A 26,002-nucleotide genomic window follows, 5' to 3' on the forward strand; every position below is an offset into this window, starting at 1 on the left:
TTGCGCAAGTGCCAGTGTTGCTCTTGTTGATCAAGATGAGGACAAAGCGGTTGAGTGGCATAAGGTGAACATACCATAATTTCACAGATATAACCAATAGCCTGCAAGGTGGCAATCTTCATAGGTAAGGTCGGTCCCTGTCCGAGTGTGAGAGAGGGGAGGGAGAAAGAGGTATTGGGGAATTGCAGCCATAATACGGTTGTGACATGTTTGTCATGCAGTCGCAGGCACATCACGACCGTGTTACAGCCGCATCACAATAGCATCTGTGACATTAGTCAACCAATGAGATTTAAAATACAAATAGTACTTAGTTTCAAAGACATATATGCACACATTGGCAGCTAATTAAGCTGTCTGAATTGGCATCATCGACTCTAATAACATGCCCCATCAAGCTCATACAAAATTTTTGATAAGAACATCATCAATGGTGACCATATTGTATTTTGACAAGCAAGTAGCAGTACAGCAGTGTGATCTTTGTATTGGCTTTGGTTGACCTAAAGGAATTGTTCACTTACTCTAACCATGGGTCGCTGAGCGAAGTATTTCACATCAGAAGACAAAACGGCAGCCACTCAACGATACACACATGCTTATTTACATTCAGAACAGTAAGGATGTTTCAGCAGATTGTCATTTCAATATCATTGACACATTTTTACAGAGGCAAAATCGTACGACAAGCTCAAAACGCTCGTGCTTATGCCAAATGTCATGGTCGACGTGGACCTCAAACAGCACCCAAGGATCTACTGAACCTTCCAGCATGTTCCATCTCACAACTGCACCACTCTTCCTCTTCCTATTCCTATATTTTCAACAATCACTCATTGGTTCTGACTTGATTGACGGTTCAGATCTCTCCCAGTGGGATAAACCCCTGCCTTATGATCATCCACCTCCACCCGATTCTCCAGAAGAAGAGCGCTTCACACAGAATTTGTTCCACGTTATGCACGGACACCTTTTGCGTTTGGAAAGGGAATCTTATGCTCGTCGTGCAGCCAGGTATGGTGCAGGAGAAATAGCCAAGCTTTTGAAGGAGCTTCAAGATGCTCAGAGGAGGCTGAAAGAAGGCTGGGACGAGCTGAATAGTTGTGTTACTAACATGCAGGCTTGTGCAAGACACAAGCTTATGGCTCAATGCCACTGCCAGGGGGTAGCACGAAGAATATTGACTTATCAAACGGAGCTAGATTTACTAGTCGCTAAGCAGAATCCATTCTGTCACAGTAGTCTATGATACTCGCTAATGTGTTCTACCTTACTCTGGGTTCATATTGGTAAATCAGTAATGAAAGAACCATAGTCCGAAGATAATGCCAGAGATTGTCGATGTTTTGCTCACGTATTCCTGTAATATGTCTGCCCTGGACAACAGCTAAAACTGTAGCTAAAACCCATATGCCACAGTCAAATTCATTATTCTGAAGACATTGAACCTAAAACAATAGTTATAGATGGGAACAAGATGGAGCGTGATGCTTACGTTCAGAGGTAGAGCAACCCACCCTTCAAGGTCGATTGTAACACGATGTTCATGTTGTCGTGCAATGGCCAGGAACCGAGCAATCAGTCTCATTATATCCTGTGCAGTTTAATCAACCGAAAATATATTTTGAATTTTAACTCACTTTAACATCATTTTCCCAAGGCTGCCTATTGCCCAGGCTATCAAAAAGAAAAAGTTTCTTGTGGGACAGCTGAATGATGCAAAGCACCCAGTGCCCAATGCCTGATGGCCGATGAATTGGAAGCACCCATATGTCCTTTTCCCAATAACGAACCCATGACGTGTTGCGCCAGATAATATCATCCGGCGCGTTGTAGCGAACACGAGGAAGATCATGAGTTGAAAGCATTGCGCACTGTGCACCCGATGTGAGGAGCTGAGAGTGCCACAAAAGTATGGCGCAGCTGTTGATGCATACGTCATTCAGGTGTGCTGTGGGAGAACTAAGAAAACCGATGTCCCGAGGGTCAAATATCTGACTTGGGATCCCATCATTCGAGCTTGGTCGTATCCGGGCGACAATTTTGCCAGGAATGAGAACACCTGGCTCCTGTGTTGGAATGCGCAATGGAGGGCTGAAATTATCAACAAGAAGGTTCTAATATGATATGTCAGTGCAACATTCTTTACAATGAATTTTAATATACCTGAGGAACATCCCAACAAATTATGGTGTTGGCTTCGTGCCCATAAGCTGTTGAGTCATCATCCTCTGACTTCAGCGCGCTCATCTGACCCTCTAGAACATCAGCAACTGCGACATTTTCGGAATTGATTGCTGGGAAATGGTCAGCGTCAACAGGGTATTCATCCTCACTCTCATAATCTGGTACTGCAAGTGTGCTAGCATTATTGCTGTGTTGTGATGTGCTCCGTGTGGCTCCCAAGAGGATTGTAGCAATGTCTACCGCTTTGTCAACCTGGCTAGCCAAGAGTGTCGAGGAAGTTAATGAATTTGACCATCGAGTTTGAAGTCTGAGAAAGTTGTCATGCCGTTGCTGTAACGGAACAGTATATGGTTCATCTGAAATTAAATCAGACATTAGCAGAAGGTCACATCAGAAGGATGAAATTAACTCCCTTTCTGGTAAATGAAGAGTAAGTTCGAGCGCTGCCAACTCATCACCAAAGAAACGAGAAAGATTATCAGCTTCAATGTTGAGGCGAATCTGCTCCTCCTCGCATCGATCTCGCTTCAGAAGCGCACATATACCATCCCTCACATGGGGGTCCTCCAATCATTGCGGAACGTCTCCAATGGATGGCATAATCCAAACGTCTTTCATCAATTTTGGGTCACTGCGAAGTTCTGTCAGTTTTGTGGGAAGAGGGGCGGGCAGTGGAATTCCCCAAGTTGGATTGTAGAGATACTCAAGTTGTTCGCAGTAAGAGTTGAATTTGCGAATAGCGGTCATCAGAGCGGGTTGACGCTTTGCGATGGCTTTACGGGTATGTTGATGTAACTTAGTGCCTGCAGGGAATTAAGAAAGTATATCAATAAAAATGATTGACATTACCTAAAGCCTGCTGGGCACCACCAACAGCACTGGTCAAGCTTGTCCCACTCAAAAAAACTAGCAATGGCACAGTTTGCGAACATTCATCTTGAGATCCCTGCGCCATTAAGAGAATGCGAACAAAATCAAGATGGACCCCTTGAAGTTCAGGGAACCTCTGGTGAACATTGAGAGACTGAGTAAAGAGCTTCGACTTTATTCATTACCCGGGCATGTCCTCTCTCGAGGCTCTCGAGGGCCTCTAATGTGTTGTCAGAGGCTGATTCTTTCTGGAGCAGTTGCTCGGGTAGTCTGTAGGGCCCTATCTGATGCGTCCAGGTCAGCCTGGAGGACCAATACAGTGTCTAGTTCTTTCCTCAGATGAGCAGGAGCATCTAGCGATAACACATATCAACATTGACGAGGCTCTAATGAATTGGACTCACGGGCACAGATAGATAATTGAGAACGGTGCTGGTGGAACCACTCAGTCTTAACTCATCGACAGGAATCCCACATCGTTCTAGCATATCTTGCGCTGCTGAATCCTTGCTCCTTGATTCCCCATCTAAGCCGGTGCTTAATCCAATCACCAAGGTCACTTCGTATCTCTGACCCTATAGCTGCTGCTTGGCGATCAATAAGCCACAAGCGGCGCTGGTGCTACAAATTCAGAGTGAATGAGGGCATCATTAGAATAATGTGAGACTTACAGAAGAATTCCTCTCAACACCAATCAGCCGAACAAAGCGCAACCAAAGTTGTTCGGTTCCTTCCCCGTCGGACAAGCCTAGCCCAAGGGACATCCGCGGATTGTAAACGAGCTGGCAAGCCCACTCATGACCATATGTGTGCATTGCAGTAGTTGCAAAACGGAGACGTGAGGTGATAGTCTCGGGAAGGATATCATACTAAATAGGTGTAAGTGAGTGATTAAAATGTGGGATCTCAGCGTACCTTTGTGAGTGATCGGGCCAGAACACAACCAACATCATAGAGGGCAATGACAGTGGCCTCAGGTGGGAGCAATGAAAATAAGTGTTGAATGAGGGCTACAGAATACTTTTGTTGTTCTCCTGGTGAATCGATATTAGCAAAGAACAATGGGATGTCATGGCGACATATTAGAGCCATGATCCCTGTATCATCAAAATTATCCATGGCAGCTTTCTGCTTTTTACCATCAGTGGCCTCATAAGCAGTTTCAGCATTGATCGACGGCTTTGTCAGGAACAACAGGAGTATGAATCTTTTGGGGCTGCTTGCCATATGGCATCTATCCGGCTGACCAATGGCAGTCAACGAAGTGTTTTGGGATAAAGTAAGTGGGATCATAAAATTGTGGACAATCACCAGCTGCACGGTGATGATGATGATGAAAATTCCCATCCATCGCAACATGTATATCGCCCCCTTCATCGGTTGGCCTACCATGTAGTGTGCCACCAAAGCAGGCGGGACATCGTTGGACCAGAAGAGATGTGCACCGACTCTGAATGCAAGGTGGGTGGAGCGATGTTGTTGTCGTGCAAAGAGGTTTGAAAATCGGCCACGCAATCGCGACTTTGTTGCACAATTGTTTCCAGTTGTCGTTCAACTTGAATTTGCAAAATATCAAACCACTGGACGGCATAGCCAAGTCCCCGACGAAATGGGTCTTGAATAAGTTGACCCTTCGAAAGTTCATCAGTAGTAATTCGAGTATGTAATTAAACCTTACCTTTGTATCGGTCATGTAGAAGCCTTGCCAAGAGTAGTGATTTTTTAGTGCTGATGTGAGAGCGTTGATGGCATCACATGAGCATTCAAACAGCGCACGGTAGAATGAAAGCAAATCAATAGACACAGCCATTCGAGGCTGTGAAGGCGCAGTTGGGAATAGACGTGGTGCACAAGTACTTGAGGGAGAGTCGAGCATTCACAACTTAGTACAGTCTATTGATGCGAATCCTATACAAGTGTCAATGCAAGCCTTCTGTGATAGAGAAAGATACACTTACAGTCGAAAAACAAGCAAATCAAAGTTGTTCACTTTGATCTACATGAAGGCATCCCAGCACACGCAGATATGACTGGGTGGATGTTTTCTAAGGCTTTCCCTTGCGTACATCCAAAATAGCGTAGTAGAGGAGTGATGAGAGCTGGTATGAGTGTACTCCAGTTACTATACAGCGCAGTAGTCGATCTATCTGGAGCAATGCATCGTTTGACTGGTGTGTCAATGGACAGAACATCGAGAGACGCTCCCTCCACTATCTCCACATCGTCAAAGGAAAGTGCCGTGGCATCATCAATGTGTTCAATGTGTTCAGCGGTATCACTGTGTGATGCTTGAGAAGTCACCTGCAAGTTTTGTTCTTGACATTGCGGCTTCATAAGTTCCTCCATTTCAACTAAAAGTTGGCAGGCGCTTCAGCCTTCGCGCCTGGTAGGCTCAACGAATGTTTGCGTTTTCCGCTTGTCTCGAGCTTTTCTAGGACTGACAAAGTGGTTTCCTAGTCCAGAAGACGTGAGTTGAGCTTTGCTGAGTAGGACAGGGTGGTTCGACTGACAACATAGTGAACGGAAGAACAGAAGGACATACTGGTATCTTCTCAGCCAAGTCAATGGGAGGTGATGTACCTGAGGAGGGAGGTCGAAGGTGCGAAACTATTAATAGATGATGGGAGGGTCTTGTAGAGGCCTGAGAGGCTACAGAGAAGTTCAAGTTGCAAAGTGAGTAGTTGTATCGTGACTAAGGATAACATTGATAAAATCACAAGGCTACTTGTGCCGAGTTTCTATGATCAAAGTCTAAATTCAATAGTTTGTGCTAATGCGCTATCTACGTTATTTGAAAATTCAATTAATACCTGAAACACTTGGCAGGGCGACGACAACTCTTTCTAACATGTAGCTGCTCCTCTGGAGACATACTTTCATCATCCGTATTGTCAGCATATTCAGAGCTCGATGCAGACTGCTTGACAGCGGTTATTGGCAGGATAAGATTATTTGTGTGAGTGATGGATGGACATCTTGCATTCTGGACCACTCTAGAGACTGGCTGGGGTGGCGGGCGTGAGATCGCTCTAGAAGCTGTCCGGGGTGATGGGCGTGACAGCACTCTAGAGGCTGGCCGGGGTGGTGGGTGTGAGATCTCTACAAAGACCTCAACACGACAACGAGTAAGAGGTGCAGGAGGAAATGTAGTGAGATGGGGAGGCCCATTTCAGTCAAAGCCACCGTTAGCAAATGCACGTTGCCTGTGGGAGTGGATTGAGCGATGTGTGGGTGCCTCCCCAATGATGATAGGATCTTTCAACATGACGAGGCGTGTGCGAGCAGCGTCACTTGTGACGGCTTGGATGGTAAGGGTGCCTGACTTGAGGGCATTGACGAGATTGTCACAGTGAGGGATTGTCAAATCATGGATACCTTTGGACCGAGTGAGCGAAGGTCGAATCTCGCCGGGCATCAAAGTTTCGTTGGGGTAGTCTACGAGGAAATATCCAAGCCGAGCTAGTTCCTTAGGTAGGGTTCTCCAGGGAAAGTTGTTTGGGGCACGTCCACGCAGGGTGCCGCCAACAGATGCTAGAAGAAAGTCAAGATGAGTGTAAGAGAAAAGTGACGAGACTTACCGACAAGCGCTGTTAATCCACCCATAATGCAAGGAATTCCATCGAGAACCTTCCATCCATCGTCAACTTGGAGACCTGTAGTAACCTCACTAACTCCAAGATCTTCTCCTCCTAGGTCCTCTGTCGACACTGCAGCATCTATGAGCTAGAAGTGATGATCAGGACCCAGAGATGAATTTAACTAGATGACTTACTATCTGAGAAATTGTGAAAGAGTGCATGTCCATCTGTGTGGCGGCATCAACAAGGTGCAACGACATGGATGTAGTCCAACAGGGTACCAAAGGCCATCAGTATAGATACAGTTGATTGATAACAGGTAAACGAGGCCATAGAAACCTTCAGAACATGGATAAATTATTAGTATATTCGAAGAAGTTTGGAATGTCGAGCTTCAAAAAAAGAGGGTGACGCTGACGAAGGTTTGACTTACCATACTTGGTAAATGACTCCCAAGAGGGTTGTGTATGGCCGGAGGCTCCTGCGAGGAAGGAAAGCAATATTTGGAGGTATCCTGAAGGCTACATGGGAGGCCCTGGAGGCTCATAAGGAGGTGCTGGAGGCCCGCGAGGGAATACAGGAGCATGTACTATTATTAGATGGCGGGAGGGTGGGTCTCAGAGACTAGTTTCCCATAACATAGAAACTGGGTCTCCGAGACCCTTTATAGGCACCGAGAAGTGCTGCCTGAGGTGATTCATGGGTGCAAGAAGTGGAGAGTGGGCGCTCCGGGAGCAGCGAGCTCGATATGGCGAATATTGGCATGGGGGAAAATGACAGACAATGAGATGATGTAGGTTCAATCAACTCGACCCTCGCATATTGAAACGTTCATTTATCATACTTAGCGCAAGTTTTCCCAAACGACTCACCAGCCTATATATGTTTCTACGCACCGGTCACGCCCCCCTCAACAAACATCTCAGGCATATTGACCGATTGCCCTACTTAATACCACGGGCAAGTTATTATCGGCAGTAGTAGCAGACCAGCTTACCCACCTTTTGGAACACCACCAACTTCTACCAAATACGCATTTTGGAGGCAGACCGGGGAGGTCTACCACAGACTCTCTTCACCTGCTTGAAGAAACCATCAAAACACTTGGAGGTCACACAAAGTGGCATCAGTGCTATTCCTAGACATTGAGGGCGCCTTCCCTAATGCAGTGACAAAGCACTTGATTCACAATATGCATATGAGACGCATCCCCACTGACCTAGTACAATTCACAGAATGGCTACTTACCTCTCGTCAAACAAGGCTGAAGTTCGATGGTTTCACCTCCGAGTGGTTCCCGGTCACCAATGGGATCAAACAGGGCGACCCTTTATCTATGATATTGTACATTATTTATAGTTCTGACCTTGTAGATGTCACAAAACCCCGCGCAGGAAGAGAAAGACTAAAGGAACTAACCTTAGCTTTTGTAGATGACACGGCGTTTATTGCCATCGCCGAAGACTTCACAAAGACTCACGCCATCCTCAAAGATATGTTAGAACACCCAGGTGGCGGGCATGAATGGTCTAAAGCTCACAACTCTCATTTTGAAACTAACAAATTTGCGCTAATGGACTTTTCTATGAACAGGAGTAGGTCCCGCCCTGACATGCACATACAAGGGGCAACTATCCGCCCAACATCATCTCATCGATTCCTTGGAGTCATCCTCGACCAAGAACTGCGTTGGACGGCCCAAGTAGACAACACTATCGCAAAAGGAACATCATATGTACTACAGCTACGTCAGTCTCTCCTCATCCAGCTAAAGGACTTCCACTACGCCTAATGCGACAATTATATCTAGCAGTTGCAGTACCGAAGATGTTATACTGCCGCAGACCTGTGGTTCTCCCCTATGTACTGAGAGGGATCGAACACCCCAGCAGCGAGGCTCCATAAGCGTGGCGAAGCGCTTATCTGCCATGACAGCGACTCGCCGCAACAGCAATCACAGGTGCCATGAGAACAACAGCAACTGGACATCATGGAAACCCACGCTAATCTCCTTCCCACCGCACTCCTCCTGCAAAATGTTTGTCACCGTGCAGTCCTAGCACCTAGCAGCCCTCCCCAGTACCCACCCACTGCACGCCCCACTCCGCAGAGCCGCTAAACAATATGTCAATGCCCACCGCACCTCCCTGCATCGCCTAACACACCATTTCAACATCTTCGCCAAACACGGTTGAAACCCTCATTCCCGCTAGACGTCCACCTCATGCGACAAACCCCTGGACCACCCATGTAGCTGCTAGCAAAGAGGCAGCTATCATGGAGCACGAGAACCTAACTGATCAAATCCAGATTTATAGTGATGGATCGCGTTATAAGGGACATGTTGGAGCAGTAGCAATATTGTTTCGGGCTGGTATGAGGCCCAGAATCCTGCGTTATCATCTAGGGACAGAAGAAGAGCACACTGTCTTTGAAGCAGAAGAAGTGGGACTGACCTTAGCAGCACAATTGTTAGCCACAGAACGGGACCCCATCTTCCCAGTATCCATCTCAGTTGATAACCAAGCCTCAATACACGCCGGTGAGAGTTTTCATTCACAACCAGGCTCCTATCTGGCAGATCATTTTCGCAGAATCATGAAGAAGATGGCTAAGAGAAACAACGAATTCAAAGTAATGATGCACTGGGTACCGGGACACTCAGACATCCACGGTAATGAAGAAGTCGACAAACATGCAAAGATAGCTTCAGAAAGCAGATTAAATAACAGCTCTAACACCCGACTACCACGTTATTTACGCCACCGTCCGCTACCACTGAGCGTATCAGCACTCCGAGAAGCCCAATCCAAGTCCATAGAAGCACGCTGGAGTCACTCCTGGCATCACTCCCCCCGCCACTACAGATTTGACCAAATAGACCCCCAAATCCTGAAGCGCTCATTCATCAAGCTTTCTGCCACCTTCTCCAAGCGTCTTACTAGCCTTTACATGTTCCTCCGCACTGGCCACGCTCCACTCAACCTGCATCTATTTCAGATTCGAAAATCCGCCAGCCCCTTCTGCGCACATTGCCCAGATGTAGAAGAAAACCGTGCATCATTACCTCCTAGTCTGCCCCTCCTACCAACGCGCACGCCTCTCCTTGATCAACAAACTAGGCCGCCGAGCATTGTCCATTCCATTCATCCTCACCGACCCCTCTGCCACACCCCACCTCGTCAGATTCGTCAACGCCACTCGACAAATGAAAGCAATCCTCGGTGAAATTCCACTCCCCCGCACACCTGCTAGCTGACACCCATTGTAGGCACACCATCGCCCACATCCAAGCTAGAACCCGAACCCCAAACCACCTACAATGACACCACCATAATAACATCACCATAATACACTCATCTACATGGAGTCACCATCCCTCACATTGGTCTCAGCTGGCAGTAGAACACAACCATCCGTCAACCATGGTCACCATCTACTTCATTTACCCATCTGCAACCAACCACGACTCCTGTACCTGCCCACGCAAGCGGCCGAGTACGCGCTTCTGTTTTTTATATTGATAGTCATTTATCACGTACGAACTTAGAGTCATCTCACCTCCAACGAGCAGCGCGTCTAAAATGGCTGGTGGGAACGGCGGACTGGTGGGGGCACGCTCCACATCAGGGCATTCGTGTGCTCAGAGTTGCGACAGGGATGCAGGGAGTCCCTTAGACTAGACAGTATTGTCCTCCATAGAGTACAACTCTCAATAGGACAGAAATTGGAACAAAAAAAAAATACGGAAAGTTAATAGCCCCAACTGCCCTCACTGCCCCGGAAAGGAAGAGACGATCCACCATTATCTGATAGAATGTCCCCACTACCAATGTGAGCGCCACACCATGTCGAACGCACTAGGTCGTCAGGCATCCTCCATCTCCTTCCTCTTGACCGACCCCAGCGCCACCACCCACCTAGTCAAATTTGTCAATGCAACTGGTAGAATGAGAAGCGTCCTCAGTGAAGTCCCCAACCCACGTTCCCCCACAGCCTGGCAGCCCCATTAGCAGATACCGAATCGTCAAGACCCTCCACTTCCATTCCCTCCCCTCAAGACAATGTATCATACAATACTCCATATCAATAATTTGTACTACCAACACCCACTCGTCTACACGGAGCCAACCTCGTCCCTCTCTGGTCCAAGTCAGCAGGAACACGGATCCCCTCAGCCAACCATGGGCACATTCCACATATCGTTCCACTGCATCCAAACCTGACTCCTGTACCTGACCGCAGTAGCGGCCGAGTACGCGTTATGTTTATTCCTTGATAGTCACATATCATGTCTCAGTATATCACAGTCATCTCATCTAGATCGAGTCGCGCGTCTAAAACGGCCGGCAGGAACGGCGGGACTGGTGGGGGTACGCCTCACACCAGGGCATTCGCGAACTCGGAGATGTGCAGGGGACACCGGGGGTCCCCACGACTAGATAGCAATGTCCTCCATAGAGTACAACTCTCCATAGGACAGAAAAATTGAATCAAAAAAAAAAAAAAAAGAGATGACGTGCTCACGTATGAGCGTCCTGGGATGGATATTTTGTCAGTAATTTTTGCGAGTGGTGGTGAGGATAGCGACGAGGAGAAGGATCGCATGGGCAATGTTGATGAGATGAGCGAGCCCCCTGCCGTCTCTGTGTCGTTCAATCCGGGCCCGGATGTCAAACCACCACCGGCGAATGGTATTGTGGAAGATGTTGACCTGGCTACGTTCAAGCCTACCTTCAGACCCAGAGAAATAAACCGAAAGACACAGACGAAGGAAAACAAAAACAAAAAAAGAAGGGTTCCAAGGGTGGCGCGCCGGTTTCTTTTGATGTAGACGAGGATGGTGGAGAGTCATTTTCGCTCACTGGATAGCCAGAGGTCGAGGGAGAAGACACGAAAGAATTGAGAGGAGGATATAAGGGGGGATATGTGGGTTGAAAAGCCTCCACCGGATACTGTGAATTCCCTGCTTATCACTGATGTGTCCCCTGGTCAGGGTAGTCAGGTTAGTAGACAGGAAAGCGGACCTCCTCGAGGCTCGTAAGAGGGCAATTGATTTCATATAGTGCTATAGCCTATATACAGGTTCAAATTCAAAAGTTAATGCTTTCCGAGTAGCTGCGTCCCTTGTAACGCTTCACCATGTTGTAAGTATCACCATCGATGTGCGGGTAACACCGACTGCACTATCGCCATTGGGTGGAGGAGACATATTCTGGAAGGTGTGGAAACACGAGTCGGAGGCATGTACACAGTGCAGTCGAGGAAGGCGGTTATGACTTGTAGAGAGCATTCTTGCTGGAACGGAGGCGAACTGCCGCGTGTCTTAGGCGTCTATGGAAACGAATTAGGTTAGGGTAGCATATAAACGCATAATACACACACCTCTGCAACTTAGAGAAAAACACCCACAATCCCTCGACCGTGCCCGACACCATCAACCTTCCAGCAAAATGCCACAGGTCCGAGTCATTCCAAACACCACACCCATCCGAACTTTTGAAGATCACGAGAGTACCGCAAGGGCAGTCGCAGTTTTCCCCGATATGCGACGAATGGTTACGGCCTCTGCCGACAAGACACTTCGTCTTTGGGACTTGGAGACAGGTGTTGTGATGAAGAAGATGCAGGGGCATAGCGATTGGGTAATGGCATTGGCAGTATCACGAGATGGTCAAATGATTGCAAGCGGTGATGACAATGGAGAAATCATCGCCTGGCACGGTGAAACTCTCACCCAACCCATCAAAGCCCACTCCAGTTATATCTACTCGGTGGATTTTTCTCCGGATGGTGCGGTGCTGGTTACTGGTTCATATGACAAGACGGTGAAGTTTTGGTGTACCAAAACGTGGCAGATGCAAGGAGAACCAATCAAGTGTGGTGGTTTTGTCCACTGCGTTCGATATTCGCCTTCTGGTGAACTTCTTGCCATCGCAACAGAAGAGAATATCCAAATTTATAATCCAGGCACCAGGGAACGCATCGCATCTTTCAAGGGTCACGCATCCAACTGGTTACTCGCGTGGACGTCTGATGGCACACGCCTTCTTTCTGGAGGCAAATCTAGCGATCCTACCATACGAGAGTGGGATCCATTAACCTGGGAGCAGGTCGGTCATCCCTGGGAAGGCCATACTGACCATATCACCGCCATTGCCATTCATCCCGCTGGCACTCTCATCGCTTCTGCATCTATGGACAACCATGTCCATCTCTGGCGGCTCTCAGATCGACAAATCATCGCCATCTTCCAGCATTCGTCCTGGCTGTTATCTGTCACTTTCTCCTCGGACGGCAAGCACATCTATAGCGTAGGCTGTGATAAAAAGACCTCAGAGTGGGCAGTACCCAGCAACGCTAATTCAAAGGCGAGTGTCTATCTTTGCACCTCGTAACACAATTCGAACATCCTTCGTGCAGATCCTGGATATCACGCCAGCCCACGATGCATGCATTGCTGGGGACCTGGACACCGCTGAAGAGTTACTCGCCCAAGAGATCTACACTGACCCCAACGACTATGCTTCTTATGCCCATCGCTCATTCATTCTGGCTCGAAAACACGCCTGGGATCTCGCCATTGATGATGCAATCAAGGTGAGTTGTACTGATCCATCATGACTCTCTTACTAAAGGATTACTTTGATTCGTGATATAGTCCATCAGCATTCAACATTCATTGACAGGCTACATCTCAAAGGGTATCGCCCTCTGCGGAAAAGGGCACATCCGGGACGCTAGGATAGCATTCGACGTCGCATCCATGTTCACGAACAAAGATTCAGGAACCAACCATTCTCTTATCTTGATCAAGGTAACTTCAATTTGTCTCGCACATTCTCTGTTTCATTGCGTGTTTCAGGCCATCGCCCTGTTCAATGCAGATCAACACGAGGAAGCAATGTTGCTCATCCAAGAGCTGGCTGCCGCTTGTCCGAATACTGATCCTCTCGTGCGTCGTGTCGTGGAAGTAAGTGTGATGCGACTACGCTTGGTCATCGACGCTGATCTTTACAATTCACTCATTAGACATATCTACGCGTTCAGCTCGGAATCGATGCTTTCGATGGCGAGCGTCATGACGAAGCCACTGATCACTTCACTGCCGCTGTCAACTCCATCACTTTCTCATCGAAATACATTCATTTGATATACGATGACTTCGTCATGGTGCGTCAAGATAATGCATACACAGTGATTTTTATAACTGAATACTTTCTCCAGCTCTTCGGCTGGGATCTCAAGTCTTCGTGTCTCACTGCCCACCAGACACGGTGCCAAGCACTCCTTTCGGCTGGTAAAACTGATGAAGCCCTCGAAGCACACAAATACATGATGGGCGCAATCGACGAAGCTGCCAGGGCCAGCTGCCTGGATTGGTCAAACGGCAAGTCCGGAGTCCGTGATAACATCTAGACTGCAATACTCACCCATATTTCACTCAGCTTTCAAGCGAGAATGCAGCGCGCCCTGTGCTGCCGGTGGAGATGCCGCCCTCACTGCGAGCGATTATGACAAGGCCATTGACCTATACTCGGCCGCAATCAATCTGAATCCTGGGTCTGATACTCTCTTTGCAAATCGTAGTAAGGCAAAGTTGGGTAAGAAGCTATGGATGGAAGCACTTCTCGATGCGCAGAAGGTGCGTTGGCATCTATCATTTCATAATCCATGCTCATTGCGGCGATACATAGGTCATTGAACTTGACTCTTTATCTTATCTTGGTTACAATCTGAAGTACGCAGCGCTTCATGGTGCACAACGTTATGATGAAGCGATCCAGACCGTCGAAACGATGTTCTCCAAATTGGATGATGCACCTGACGTTCGGACACGAAGTAAGCCTTTGAATAACACATTCGCCAACATGTTTAATTCTTTCTCCAGAGCTGCGCCAGCAGTATCTCAGACCTTCTGAGGTAGAACGTGCTATTCGACGGGTCATCGATGCCCGACTCGACAATGCTCCACTCCGTGTACTCGACACTATCACCGGTCTCTTATGCGATCGAGAGGCGCAGATAAGCGCCTTCACAATGAGCATAGACTATAAGGAGCTTGTGTCGTCAACAATCACGCGTCTAGACTTCCCCATGAAGCGCATCGAAGAAGTGGTGATGACGTATTTCCAATATGCCGCGCTATCACACAGGTGGGAAGGGAAGGAGCCGTTGCTGCAGGATATCCAGGGCAGGAGCGTGTATGACTCGGAATTGGATCCGGTTGGCGGCATGACGAAGTTGCGGTCCTTCTGCAACACTGCTCGTGATGCGGGGTATAACTGGGCATGGAGCGATACATGCTGCATCGATAAGGGCAACAACGTCGAACTCCAGGAATCGGTTAACTCCATGTTCGTCTGGTATCTCCACTCCGCGCTTACGATTGTCTACCTGTCGGATGTTCCACCATCGTCAAAGTGTGGCGCACTGGCAAAGAGCGCTTGGAACACGCGCGGATGGACGGTTCAAGAATATATCGCTCCCAAAGTCATTCTCTTTTATCACAATAATTGGACACTTTATCTTAATGATCGCACTCCCAACCACAAAGAGTCCGTCGCAATCATGCAGGAGTTGAAGGATGCGACGGGCATAGACCCACCAGCCGTTGCGGCCTTCCGTCCCAGCATGAGTGGCGCCAGAGAGAAACTCCATTGGGCGTCAACCCGCGTTACCACACGTCAGGAAGACATTGCATACTCGTTGTTTGGGATCTTTGGTGTCCGCCTGGCTGTAGATTATGGGGAGAAGCAGGACAAGGCTCTTGGGCGGCTCCTGCAGGAAATCGTGGCTCGGTCAGGTGACATCACCGGCCTCGATTGGGTCGGAAAACCATCAGAGTTCAATAGCTGTCTACCAGCCTCCATCACTTCATACGAAGCTCCACCATGCAGGCTACCACCCCTACTCGAAGATGAAATTCAGTCCTCGGTTTCATTGCTGCGAAAGACGGTGGCTGTGGATTTCGCTTCGACCCTTTATACCCGGCTTTGCGACGTGAGGGCCCCTCGCTTCGCAGCACAGAGACTGCGCCTGCCTTGTATTGCATTCAACGTCAGGGAAGTCAGACGGGTGCGTAGTCCAGCCCCAGAGACTCTGTTGAGGTATCGAGTGAAGGCAGACGGGCTTCGCGACTTGCTTATCACCACCGAAGAGACCCTGGTTCAGTTCTGGCCGACAAGGCCCACCGAGCAAAAATTTGTGCTTGTCCGTCCCTGGGATCGGTCTCTCCTCGAGCTACCTGACTTTGCAGAACCGCCTGAATTTGTGGAACCGTCTGACTTTGGAAACGATACGGAGAGCGAGGAGGATTATTGCACGCCACCCTCTTCCCCGTCAGACGACTGTTCCAGTGATTCTCCTGTAAATCAGAAGGTGGTTGACCTAGAATCACGAGCATTGCGGTTGCTTGTTCGCCTTGGGCAGCCTTTCTGCGCATTTTTGCTATCGCAGCAGCGCAGTGTAGAATACAAGAGGATCGCGTCGGACCATCATATCATTGGGCAGGTCGACGACGTGGTTTCTGTTGGAGACTTGATGGACATCAGGACCATAGAAATACTGTAGTCGTATGTTTTTTGTTTCAAAGTTTATAGATTTCTGAGCGGCTGTGCATTCATGCTTTAAAGATGATACTCGTACAGCATACGTATTATATATGCATGTGTATTGGACTGAAGTACTAAAGTCTTGTCACTTTCCTACTTACCATTTCAACGGGTTCGTCATATCTGAGAAACCCATGGCGGAGGACCTTTAGTCAGTAGCTCGTTTGCGCGCATGTTGCTCATGGGATATTCAGTTTCCCAATACCAGATGTGCCAAAAGATTGCACGTCAAATCCCAAACACGTTTGGGAGAGGGATGTAGAAAGCTAGTTCAAAAGATAGAGAGAACGCAACTATACTTCCTCTGTCACAAACTCAGTCGCACGGAAACAAGCATCTCTGCGAGCCAGATTTGACAAAATTCATTTTCTACAGATCTTACGTGCTTACATGTTATGGACAGCGGGGAGCAGCGCTTGGTGAGACACCCCTCCCTTCTGCACCCAGGTCCATCTTCGAGTACATTTCCAAGAAAGAAAAAGAACGCATTAAGAACTTCGCTGCAAGCCGCTTTGGCCCCCTGTCCACGTCGGGTGATTCCTCGCCAGGTCCCTCAATCCCCACGCCTCCCAGGATCACACACGCCGAGCTCCACGTCGCCCAAGCTGCTCTCCACGGGTTTCGGCCCTTTATGACTGATCCCTCTAAGCAGACAAGGTACGCTGCCGATCTCCGTGCATGCAAATCCTGGATCAGGCGCAATTCCACCCACACAGAAGCCTGGGCAGACACCCGAGGAGTTCGCAAAAGAGACAAGCAAGTAAACAGAATCAGCTGCGTTATTCCGTCCCGTCTCTGGAGCCATGGCTGGGCGGTTTACAAGTGCCATTGTTCTGGAACGAGGGCCTGCACACGCCTACTGCACAACCAAAGAGGGGGCGGACAGTATCGATGTGACGGAGGAGAAGCCGAGGGTGGAGAAGTCAAGGAAGAAGCCCCAAAGGTGCATGCTGCTCGACTTGGCATGCATGGTGCTGTGACGCGCGAGGTGTGTACGTGGCAGCCTGCACGGCTGCTGTGCAAACGCTTTGGGGTCAAGGTCCCTGTCGATACATCTGGGCCGTCCGCGCAGGTTTGGGGCTTGAATTCACAAGCACAGCGTCAGCGGACGAATTCGTAGGTGCAAGAAGTGGAGAGTGGGGGCTCCGGGAGTAGCAAGCGCGATGTTGCGAATATTGGCATGGGGGAAGATGATGGACAAGGGGATGACGTGCTCACGTATGAACGTCCTGGGATGGATATTTTTTTCTAGCAATTTTTGCGAGTGATGATGAGGAGAGCGACGAGGAAAAGCATTGCATGGACCATGTCGATGAGGTGAACAAGCCCCTGCCGTCAACACTAGGCTTGGATGTCAAGCCACCAGCAGCAAATGGTGCCATGGAAGATGTTGACCTGGCTACGTTCAAGTCTACCTTCATGCCCAGGGAATCCAAACCGAAAGACGCGGACAAGGAAAAGAAAAATAAGAAACAGAATAGTTGCAAAGGTGGCACACTTGTTTCTTTGACGTATACAAGAATGGCGGAGAGTCATTGTCTCTCACTGCTGCACATCCAAAACACAGAGATCGGGACAGCGAGAGGCCGAGGAAGAAGAAACGGAAGGATCGAGAGGGGGATGGCGATCAGGATATGTGGGTTGAAAAGCCTCCGCCGGACATCGTGAAAGCCCTGCCTATTACAGATCTGTCCCCTGACGAGGGCGGTCGGGTCAGTGGACAGGAAAGCGGACCTCCTCGTGCTCGTAAGAGGGCAATTGATTTCATATAGCGCTTAAATTATGTACAGGTTCAAATTCAACAGTTAATGTTAATTTTGGCGAGTAGCTGCGCCTCTTGTAACGCTTCATCATGATGCAAGTATCACCATGGACGTGCGGGTAAGCAACATCAACTGCACTATCGCCATTGAATAGGAGGGTATGTATTCTGGAAGCTGTGGAGACACGAGTCGGAGGTGTGTACACAGTGGAGTCGAGGAAGGCGGTTATGACTCGTGGAGAGCAGTATTCTTGCTGGAACGGAGGCGAACTGCCTCGTGTCTTGGGCGTCTATGGACACGAATTAGGTTAGTGTAGTGAATCAGCATAAAAACGCACAATACACGCACCTCTGCAGTTTAGTGAAAGACACCCACAGTCCCTCGACCGCCCTCGACACCATCAACCTCCCAGTAAAATGCTACAGGTCATTACAAGCACGACGCCCATTCGAACTTTTGCAGATCATGAGGGGACCATAAGGGCAGTCGCAGTTTTACCCAATAAGCGACGAATGGCTACGGGCTCTGCCGACAAGACACTTTGTCTTTGGGACTTGGAGACAGGTGTTGTGTTGAAGAAGATGGAGGGGCATAGCAGTGGGGTGATGGTATTGGTGGTATCACGAGATGGTCAAATAATAGCAAGTGGTGATGAAAATGGAGAGCTCATTGCCTGGCACGGTGAAAACTGGTGAATCTCTCACCCAACCCATCAAAGCCCACTCAGATACAATCTATTCGGTGGATTTTTCTCCGGATGGTGCGGTGCTGGCTACTGGTTCAAAGGACGAAATAGTGAAGTTTTGGTGTACCAAAACGTGGCAGGTGCAAGGAGAACAAATCGAGTGTGATTCTTTTGTCCACTGCATTCGATATTCGCCTTCTGGTGAACTTCTTGCCATCGCAACAACCGACAATATCCAAATTTATAATCCAGGCACAAGGGAACTCATTGCGTCTTTCATGGGTCACACTGGAACCAACTGGAGACTCGTGTGGACGCCCGATGGCACACGCCTTCTTTCAGGAGGCAACAATCGCGATCCTACCATTCGAGAGTGGGATGCATTGACCTGGCAGGAGGTCGGTCATCCCTGGAAAGGCCACACTAGCATTATCTACGCCATTGTCATTCATCCCTTTGGCACCCTCATCGCTTCTGCATCTGATGACCACAGTGTCCGTCTCTGGAGGCTCTCAGATCAACGAACCATCGCCATCTTCGAGCATTCATCTTCCCTGAGATGTGTCACGTTCTCCGCGGACGGCAAGCACATCTTTAGTGGAGGCCAAGATACAAAGATCTCAGAGTGGGCACTACCAAAGAATGTCAATCCAAAGGCGAGTTTCCATCTTTGACCCTCATAACACAATTCGAGCATCCTTCGTGCAGATCCTGGATATCACGACAGCCCGCGATGCATGCATTGTTGGGGACCTGGACACCGCCGAAGAGTTACTCGCCCAAGAGATCCACACCGACGCCAACGACTATACTTCATATGCTCATCGCTCATTCGTTATGACACGAAAACACGCCTGGGACCTCGCCCTTGCTGATGCAATCAAGGTGAGTTGTACTGACCTATCATGGCAATCTTACTAAAGGCATTCGTGACATAGTCCATCAGCATTCAACCCTCATTGACGGGCTACATCTCAAAGGGTATCGCCCTCTGCGGAAAAGGCCATGTCCGGGACGCCAGGATAGCATTCGACGTCGCATCCATGTTCACCAACCAAGATCCAGGAACCAACCATTTTCTTATCTTGATCAAGGTAAGTCCAATTTGTCTCGCACATTCTCTGCTTCATTACGTGTTTCAGGCCATTGCCCTGTTCAACGCAGATCAACACGAGGAAGCAATGCTGCTCATCAAAGAGGTGGCTGCCGCTTGTCCGAATACTGATCCTCTCGCGCGTTGTGTCGTGGAAGTAAGCGTTATGCGGCTACGCTTGGTCATCGACGCTGATCTTTACAACTCGCACATTAGACATATCTACGTGTTCAGCTCGGAATAAAAGCCTTCGACAGCGCACGTCACGATGAAGCCGCCGATCACTTCACTGCCGCTGTCAATTCGGGCGTTTTCTCTTCGAAATACATTCATCAATTATACGAGGACTTGACGGCGGTGCGTCAAGATGATGCATATATGCTTTTCATAACTGAGTGTTTTGTCCAGCTCTTCGGCTGGGATCTCGAATCTTTGTGTCTCACTGCCCACCAGAAACGGTGCCAGGCGTTTCTTTTGGCAGGTAAACCTGATGAAGCCCTCGAAGCACACAAATACATGATGGATGGCATTGACGAGTCTGCGAAGGCCAGCTGCCTCGATTGGTCCAACGGCAAGTCTTCAGTCATGTCACCCGCGGCCATCATACTCACCCGCTTGTCACTCAGAGTTCAAAGAGCAATGTAGTGCACTCGCTGCACACGATGACCGTATTCTTGGTGTATGTACCTCCTTCCTCAACTCTTTCGTTACTGATCATTATGCAGGTGGAGATCCCGGGGCAAGAGCAAGATGGCTATGATACAGAACCTAATTTCTTCCACGGAATGCATCAAGTGCGTGCAACAGCGGATCCTTCTTTTCTCTCTCACATCGTTCATTACAGCATTCTCAGATCTCTCGACCACGACCTCAACAGCGCCGTGGGCGTCTCAAAAGACTGAGACTCGCTGTGACGAGAACCCCTCGCTCAGCCCTCCCGCCAGCACCTGTACCACCTACCCCACCGCCAGTCGCTGCTGCTACCACCTTCAGAACCCACATACGACATTTATTCACCCGGCCGCCCCATTATGAAACGCCACCCGTGGTCGACGTTCCTTATGCGCAGGGTTTACAGGTTCGCCCAGTCGATTTCTATAAATGTGTCTTGGGTATCTGATGCGTACATTTACAGCGTTATGCTGCAGCAGGTGCTCCTGGGAGTGAGCACTCCTTGATACGTGATGAAGACTATCATGGACCTCCTACACCGGACCCCAATTTACAACAGCAACATCCAGTAGCAGTGCAGGTAGATCCCGGAGAACATGGAGGCGACCGGTCGTGTTGCTGCTAGGGCAATTTGTAGATGTCCCTTGATTATCTCAGCTCTATTATCGATCCTGTTGTGATATCTACATTGACTTGGAGCAGTATATGCTTTATTGATAGGTGATGACCATTGTTCTGTAAATCATTTTTCGTCCTTGTATCAAGAGCTAATTATGAACTTCCCGTCCTTCATATGCAAAGTTGCTTGCGCATTACGGGAGTCACGTTCGAGTTTTTGAATCGTCATCGTGTTCACGAGAACCTGAGAGGGATTCGATATATCACCCCAGAAGCTTGAGGGGAATACACACAAAGAATGAATCGCCCAGAGCTGGCATAAGGTTCTGCAGGTGAAAATTTTTCCAGGTCACCTGCAATTATGTATCATGAAATCAAGCATAGCGTGAGAGACGAGTAGTATGAATTCGAAATGAGAGATACACGACTAATGAGATGCTACGTAGGTTAATGAGAAGTAGATTACTCACCGAAAGGATCATCAACCTGATTGAACAGCTCATTCTGGGATATTTCAGGTGTCATATTGATGATCAACAAACCGAAGATCAGTTCTCCGATCATGTCTGCAAGCCTCCGTGGACTGCCTTGCAGAGTCATGGCATCACCCCACGCTACGGATCTCTCGTATGACAGTATCCCGATAGCGTTGATTCCCAGAGGCCCATCCCGCCAAGCTTGAGCGACATATAATTAAATCTCTGCGGGTATGCCCACTAGGAAGGGACTGGTTCTTTCTGCTGATGACTGTAGATAGACCGTGTAGGCTATGAAACGAATACCAAGGTGATACGATGAAGTAACCCACCTTCAAGTCTGATAGACTGGCCTTCTGACAGCATCACTCCTGCGTCGTCTGCGATTGACAAGAGTGAATCGTTGTTGTTTTCCTTTGGGATCATTAGGGGCACAGGCATCAAGATCTAAGGTGCATCGCCGTGACAGACATGATTTGCTGAGCTGCTTTACTGCGAGTCGTTTGGTTCGGTATTGCGAGACCTTGGACCTCAGTTAATCAAGAACTAGCAATGTAGCAAATGCATGAGCACTAGAAGCGACTTTGACAGTCGAAGGTGTATGCTCTTGCATATACACCTTCGGGTGACAAAAGAGCCTCGGAATTTGTATTTGGGACACATACGAACTTGTTGTTGACACCTGGGTTGGAATTTGAGGTGAGCGTGGGTTGCGGTCAGAGTTAGACAGTAGTGCTAATGAGCACTAACTTGAAACTTTAACGTATTTACCTCCAAATTCTCCTTAGTCATTTTTCCTGGTATTCTGCGGGGGTGGCTTTGAGTGAGAGTGGGGGTGGTGGTGGGGAGTCGGAGTGGGTGAGGAGCGGAGTGGGAGGTTGGTGGTGGGCTTGGGAGGATAGGATATTTTGGTGAGCACTGAACAGGGAGCGGTGGAGGAGAGTCGCTCGTGATATTAATTCATGATTTGTAATGTGGTGGTTTACGAGTTTGATAAAGGGTTATACAAAGACGGACTCGAGCCAGACAGAGTGATTGGTCCAATCGCACGTATATGGTGCAGAATGTAAAACCACGATATGTACAACGCACAGTACAATAGCAATAATTTCTGAAGTGGAACTTCAAAAGAAACTCAGGATACTTGGTCCACACTCACGTGACCGTGACACACGCGTTAAAAACACCAGACCAGACCATTCAGATATTAGACCAACACCCTTAGAACTTAGAGACACCAAGTAGTGCTTGCTCTCCTCTTTGCCTCTTATATTCAACTCTATAAATGTCTTCACTTACCCCGCTCAAAGCATCTATGCTCAACCTCAAACCACATAAAAATGAAGCTGCGCTCCGGATCCGCAACAGTTCTGCTGCCCTCATCGCTGTACTCTTTCTTACGCATCTTACTCCAGCACCATCGCTATGGACAGCTGTGGATGTCGTTCTCAATGATTCAGGGGAAGGAAAATCTGCGTTTTGGATGATGTGCGCTGCCGGTGAGTGACTTTACTTGCTCCAAATTGTCAATGAAGTCGCTGATGGCAGTTCCTAGAGTTGGCCATAGTAGTTCTTTTTACCCTGAATGCCTTTCAGGCAGCTATAGCGCTCATGTATCCACCAACACTTCTCCCACCCGCGCCGTCACCCGCGAAGAGCATCAAGACACCACAATCACACTTACAAAAACGTCGTAACTTGTTGTCACCTCATGTAAAGTCCTGGCATCTCTGAGCGAGTGTACTTAACTAATGATAGATAGACGAGCCCACAGCCGCAGCGCACTTTCTCCCCATATGTCTCCTCTCCAGTGTCTACGCCTTCTCGCACCCTCCAATACTCAATTCCCGGACCTACGCCTCCACCTTTCTCCTCACTGAACTCCTCGACTGGTATGCCACAGACACCCTCCCCTTTATCTGCGTACCGGGGGAAGCATTCAGCGAGCACAGGACGTAAGTCATCACCTTTCCCTCCATTCTTGCCCGGTTCTGAACATTTTATTAGACGCATTCAATGGCTCAATCCTTAGTAGACTCACAAAGGACGATGATGAAGATGAGGAGTAAATGTAGATTTATGATGCGGTATTTTTGTTTAAGATCATGTCTATTGCTATCGATGTTTCTGCGTTCCTCCACCGTGCAATTGATAGAGTCACTCGCAAATGTGGGAATATTTGCAGTGTGCAGTTTGCGTGCAGGCATCCTTTTAATGACCACGCGCATCGCACATGCCCGCTAATCTAGTGATGTCTCTAGTGAGTCAAGCGTGTCTTGTTCCTTGTGATCCACATCATGCATGGTGCGTACTTGGGCCTTCATATCTCACTCACTAACATATCGACTGATTTAGGACAGTGATTGCCGCCTATCTTCATGTCTATCAGGCCGTTACTTCAAGCAGCCCTTCTGGGTATGCCGTGAGACTACTGGCGGCGGTGGACCGACACGTGTGATCTAAATGTTCCACTTGAGATCATATAATGGTGCACGAGACCACAGCATTCCCTGGCATGAGTACAGAAAGTGCCAATCTGAGAGAATAAATGAGAGGCATGTTCTTCAGGAGGGTCACTGATTATCTATCTGCAGATGATTCTAATCCATGTTTGTGACATTGCTGTGTCGATGGAAAAAAAAACTCAAATAGGGTCACTTGCGCCTCAGGTAGGGACAAAAGGGAACGAAGAATCGGCACGAGCGTTCACGTTGCATCCTACAGATCTTATCAGTAAGTTAAATTCAGTGAGTACAAACGAGATGAATTGTATTCCTCCCTTTTCAAACCAACCACTTCTGTTTTTGTTCCTGTTTCTTTCGACAGACATGATGACTGCAGCGGCTACTCGGACTTTTTCAATTCCAAGACCATCTGAGGCCGACTTCCGCCGACTTCACAATGCAAGGCATGAAGAAATTGCCAGAGCTTTGGACATGGATACTGATGATTTCATGGAGTTCAAGGTACCCATGTTCTCTTGCGTCATTTTCCTGCTGAAGCCAACATTCGGAATACAGAAACAAGTGCGCGAGAAGATATACGCATCGCTCGATCACTCGAAGAAATTTGATGAACAAGATCCTTCAGCGTGGCGAAGATTTGTACAATGGGTAAGTCAATCTGTTCACTGCTGCGGTGCTTTAGTGATTCTAACATCTACTTTTAAGGCTTATGAAGCCATGCCCTCCCTGATTTCGAAATATGAAGACGCTTGGCCGGTTGAATTATACGTGAAAATCAGCCTCAGCAAGCGTGTTGCACTCGATCGCCACCGATTCAGAAAGGCAGTGGCGAAGTATAAACGGATGGTGGCCCCGAGGTCCCCTTCTCTCGTAGTACGTTGGTTCTTCGCCTTCCCTCCTTCTGTCCACTCATTATGTACAACAGGGTGAAGCGGAGATGTCACCGGCCGACCTGCCGCCACCCTACGATGAGGAAGATCGAGCCACAGTTAGTGAGACTCCTGATGCAGGCATGCATCCGGACGCTGCTCCCGACAACATCGAGAAATTTTTGAGATCCTGTGACTTTGATCTCGGGCATCTCACTAGTGCTTTCGTCACCCGACGAGCAGGTCTTTTCAATTTGGAAAGGCTGGAACTTCTCGCATCGTGGCCTGCCGCCTTAAGACGCGACCACTTAGAGAGACACTTTGGCACTATGCTCGATGACGTCGAGATAGAGGTTTTGAACAAGCGGTTTGTCGAGATGAGCCATGCGCAAATCTAACTTTGGGTTGAAGTCACTAGATTTGTATGCAAAAACGAGATGCAAATTATGCTATCTACTTTAACTGATTATCTTGCAATCGATGTGTTGTTCGCTGATTCGGTGCATTTGCTGCCTCGTTTGTGACTCCCTCGCCTAGATGTAAGTATGTCCGATGATTCAGTACGTACTCGGGAGTCAGCGGACAATGTAAACTGCGGTGAGGACATGGGCCTCGGTCCTTGGCGTAACCAATTTGCATTCAGAACAAAGGCTGGAGGGGTTTTCCCAATGAAGCTTCCATTGAAACGGCGACTGATAGAAGATATTTGACTGGATAAACTTGGAATAAACGATATAAACGCAGGACCGTGTAGCCTAAGTGGTAGCTTATTATGTCAGTATCAGTACCTTTTGATCCTTGTTCTTTGAACTTCTGGCCCGACCTGACCAGACCGGTGTCCTGACCGAGTTGCCAACTCATGTTGTGCTAGCTGCGGAAGGAGTACTTCAGTTCTTCATAGGAATAGGATCACCGAAAGTTCTTGCGGTGCAGTCGTTTTTTGAAGAGAAGACTCGGCGAGATGCGCGGCGTTACTACTAGTAAGTAACGGCGATACTTCGCAAGGCCTGGTGGCACCGCACCTTCAAGCCAAGTTCCAGCTTCAAGAATCAAGATGTAATAACCCGACACACGGTAAAACAATTTTGATGTAACTTAAGTCATGCGTTGCA

At 48.4% G+C, this 26,002-nt stretch overlaps 5 protein-coding genes across 5 annotated transcripts; 4 read left to right on the forward strand and 1 right to left on the reverse strand.

Annotated features, from left to right (window-relative positions):
- Nucleotides 1-6,226: 6,226 nt before the first annotated feature.
- Nucleotides 6,227-6,895, reverse strand: DFJ58DRAFT_726535 (uncharacterized protein; the record flags this gene model as incomplete). Its single annotated transcript, XM_041385382.1, has 3 exons — nt 6,227-6,588; nt 6,636-6,780; nt 6,830-6,895. 3 exons carry the CDS (start codon nt 6,893-6,895, stop codon nt 6,227-6,229), a joined length of 573 nt encoding a protein of 190 aa, XP_041245191.1.
- A 4,283-nt stretch (nt 6,896-11,178) lies between these two features.
- DFJ58DRAFT_726538 (uncharacterized protein) lies at nt 11,179-11,507 on the forward strand (the record flags this gene model as incomplete). Its single annotated transcript, XM_041385383.1, has 2 exons — nt 11,179-11,329; nt 11,365-11,507. The coding sequence occupies 2 exons, from the start codon at nt 11,179-11,181 to the stop codon at nt 11,505-11,507; spliced, it is 294 nt and encodes a 97-aa protein (XP_041245192.1).
- Nucleotides 11,508-16,383: 4,876 nt separating this feature from the next.
- DFJ58DRAFT_876230 (uncharacterized protein) lies at nt 16,384-18,021 on the forward strand (the record flags this gene model as incomplete). Its single annotated transcript, XM_041394447.1, has 7 exons — nt 16,384-16,400; nt 16,444-16,507; nt 16,653-16,906; nt 16,946-17,237; nt 17,370-17,475; nt 17,502-17,760; nt 17,817-18,021. 7 exons carry the CDS (start codon nt 16,384-16,386, stop codon nt 18,019-18,021), a joined length of 1,197 nt encoding a protein of 398 aa, XP_041245193.1.
- A 4,714-nt stretch (nt 18,022-22,735) lies between these two features.
- Nucleotides 22,736-23,724, forward strand: DFJ58DRAFT_781544 (uncharacterized protein). Its single transcript, XM_041389792.1, has 4 exons — nt 22,736-23,055; nt 23,112-23,269; nt 23,319-23,511; nt 23,564-23,724. Exons 1-4 carry the CDS (start codon nt 22,842-22,844, stop codon nt 23,623-23,625), a joined length of 627 nt encoding a protein of 208 aa, XP_041245194.1. The 5' UTR covers nt 22,736-22,841; the 3' UTR covers nt 23,626-23,724.
- Nucleotides 23,725-24,315: 591 nt separating this feature from the next.
- On the forward strand, nt 24,316-25,391 carry DFJ58DRAFT_744804 (uncharacterized protein; the record flags this gene model as incomplete). The annotated part of the gene is made up of 4 exons (XM_041387345.1): nt 24,316-24,522; nt 24,577-24,669; nt 24,727-24,894; nt 24,947-25,391. The coding sequence occupies 4 exons, from the start codon at nt 24,319-24,321 to the stop codon at nt 25,286-25,288; spliced, it is 807 nt and encodes a 268-aa protein (XP_041245195.1). The 3' UTR covers nt 25,289-25,391.
- Between the last annotated feature and the right edge of the window lie 611 nt (nt 25,392-26,002).

The sequence above is a fragment of the Suillus subalutaceus genome (assembly GCF_016647625.1).
Source record: "Suillus subalutaceus strain FC151 chromosome Unknown DFJ58scaffold_37, whole genome shotgun sequence".
NCBI lineage: Eukaryota > Fungi > Basidiomycota > Agaricomycetes > Boletales > Suillaceae > Suillus > Suillus subalutaceus.

Coding starts and splice junctions, on each gene's coding strand:
- DFJ58DRAFT_781544 (XM_041389792.1), top strand. CDS start 22,842: ATGTCTTCACTTACCCCGCTCAAAGCATCTATGCTCAACCTCAAACCA. Junction 23,056..23,111: donor TTGGATGATGTGCGCTGCCG/GTGAGTGACTTT, acceptor GGCAGTTCCTAG/AGTTGGCCATAGTAGTTCTT. Junction 23,512..23,563: donor GCATTCAGCGAGCACAGGAC/GTAAGTCATCAC, acceptor ACATTTTATTAG/ACGCATTCAATGGCTCAATC.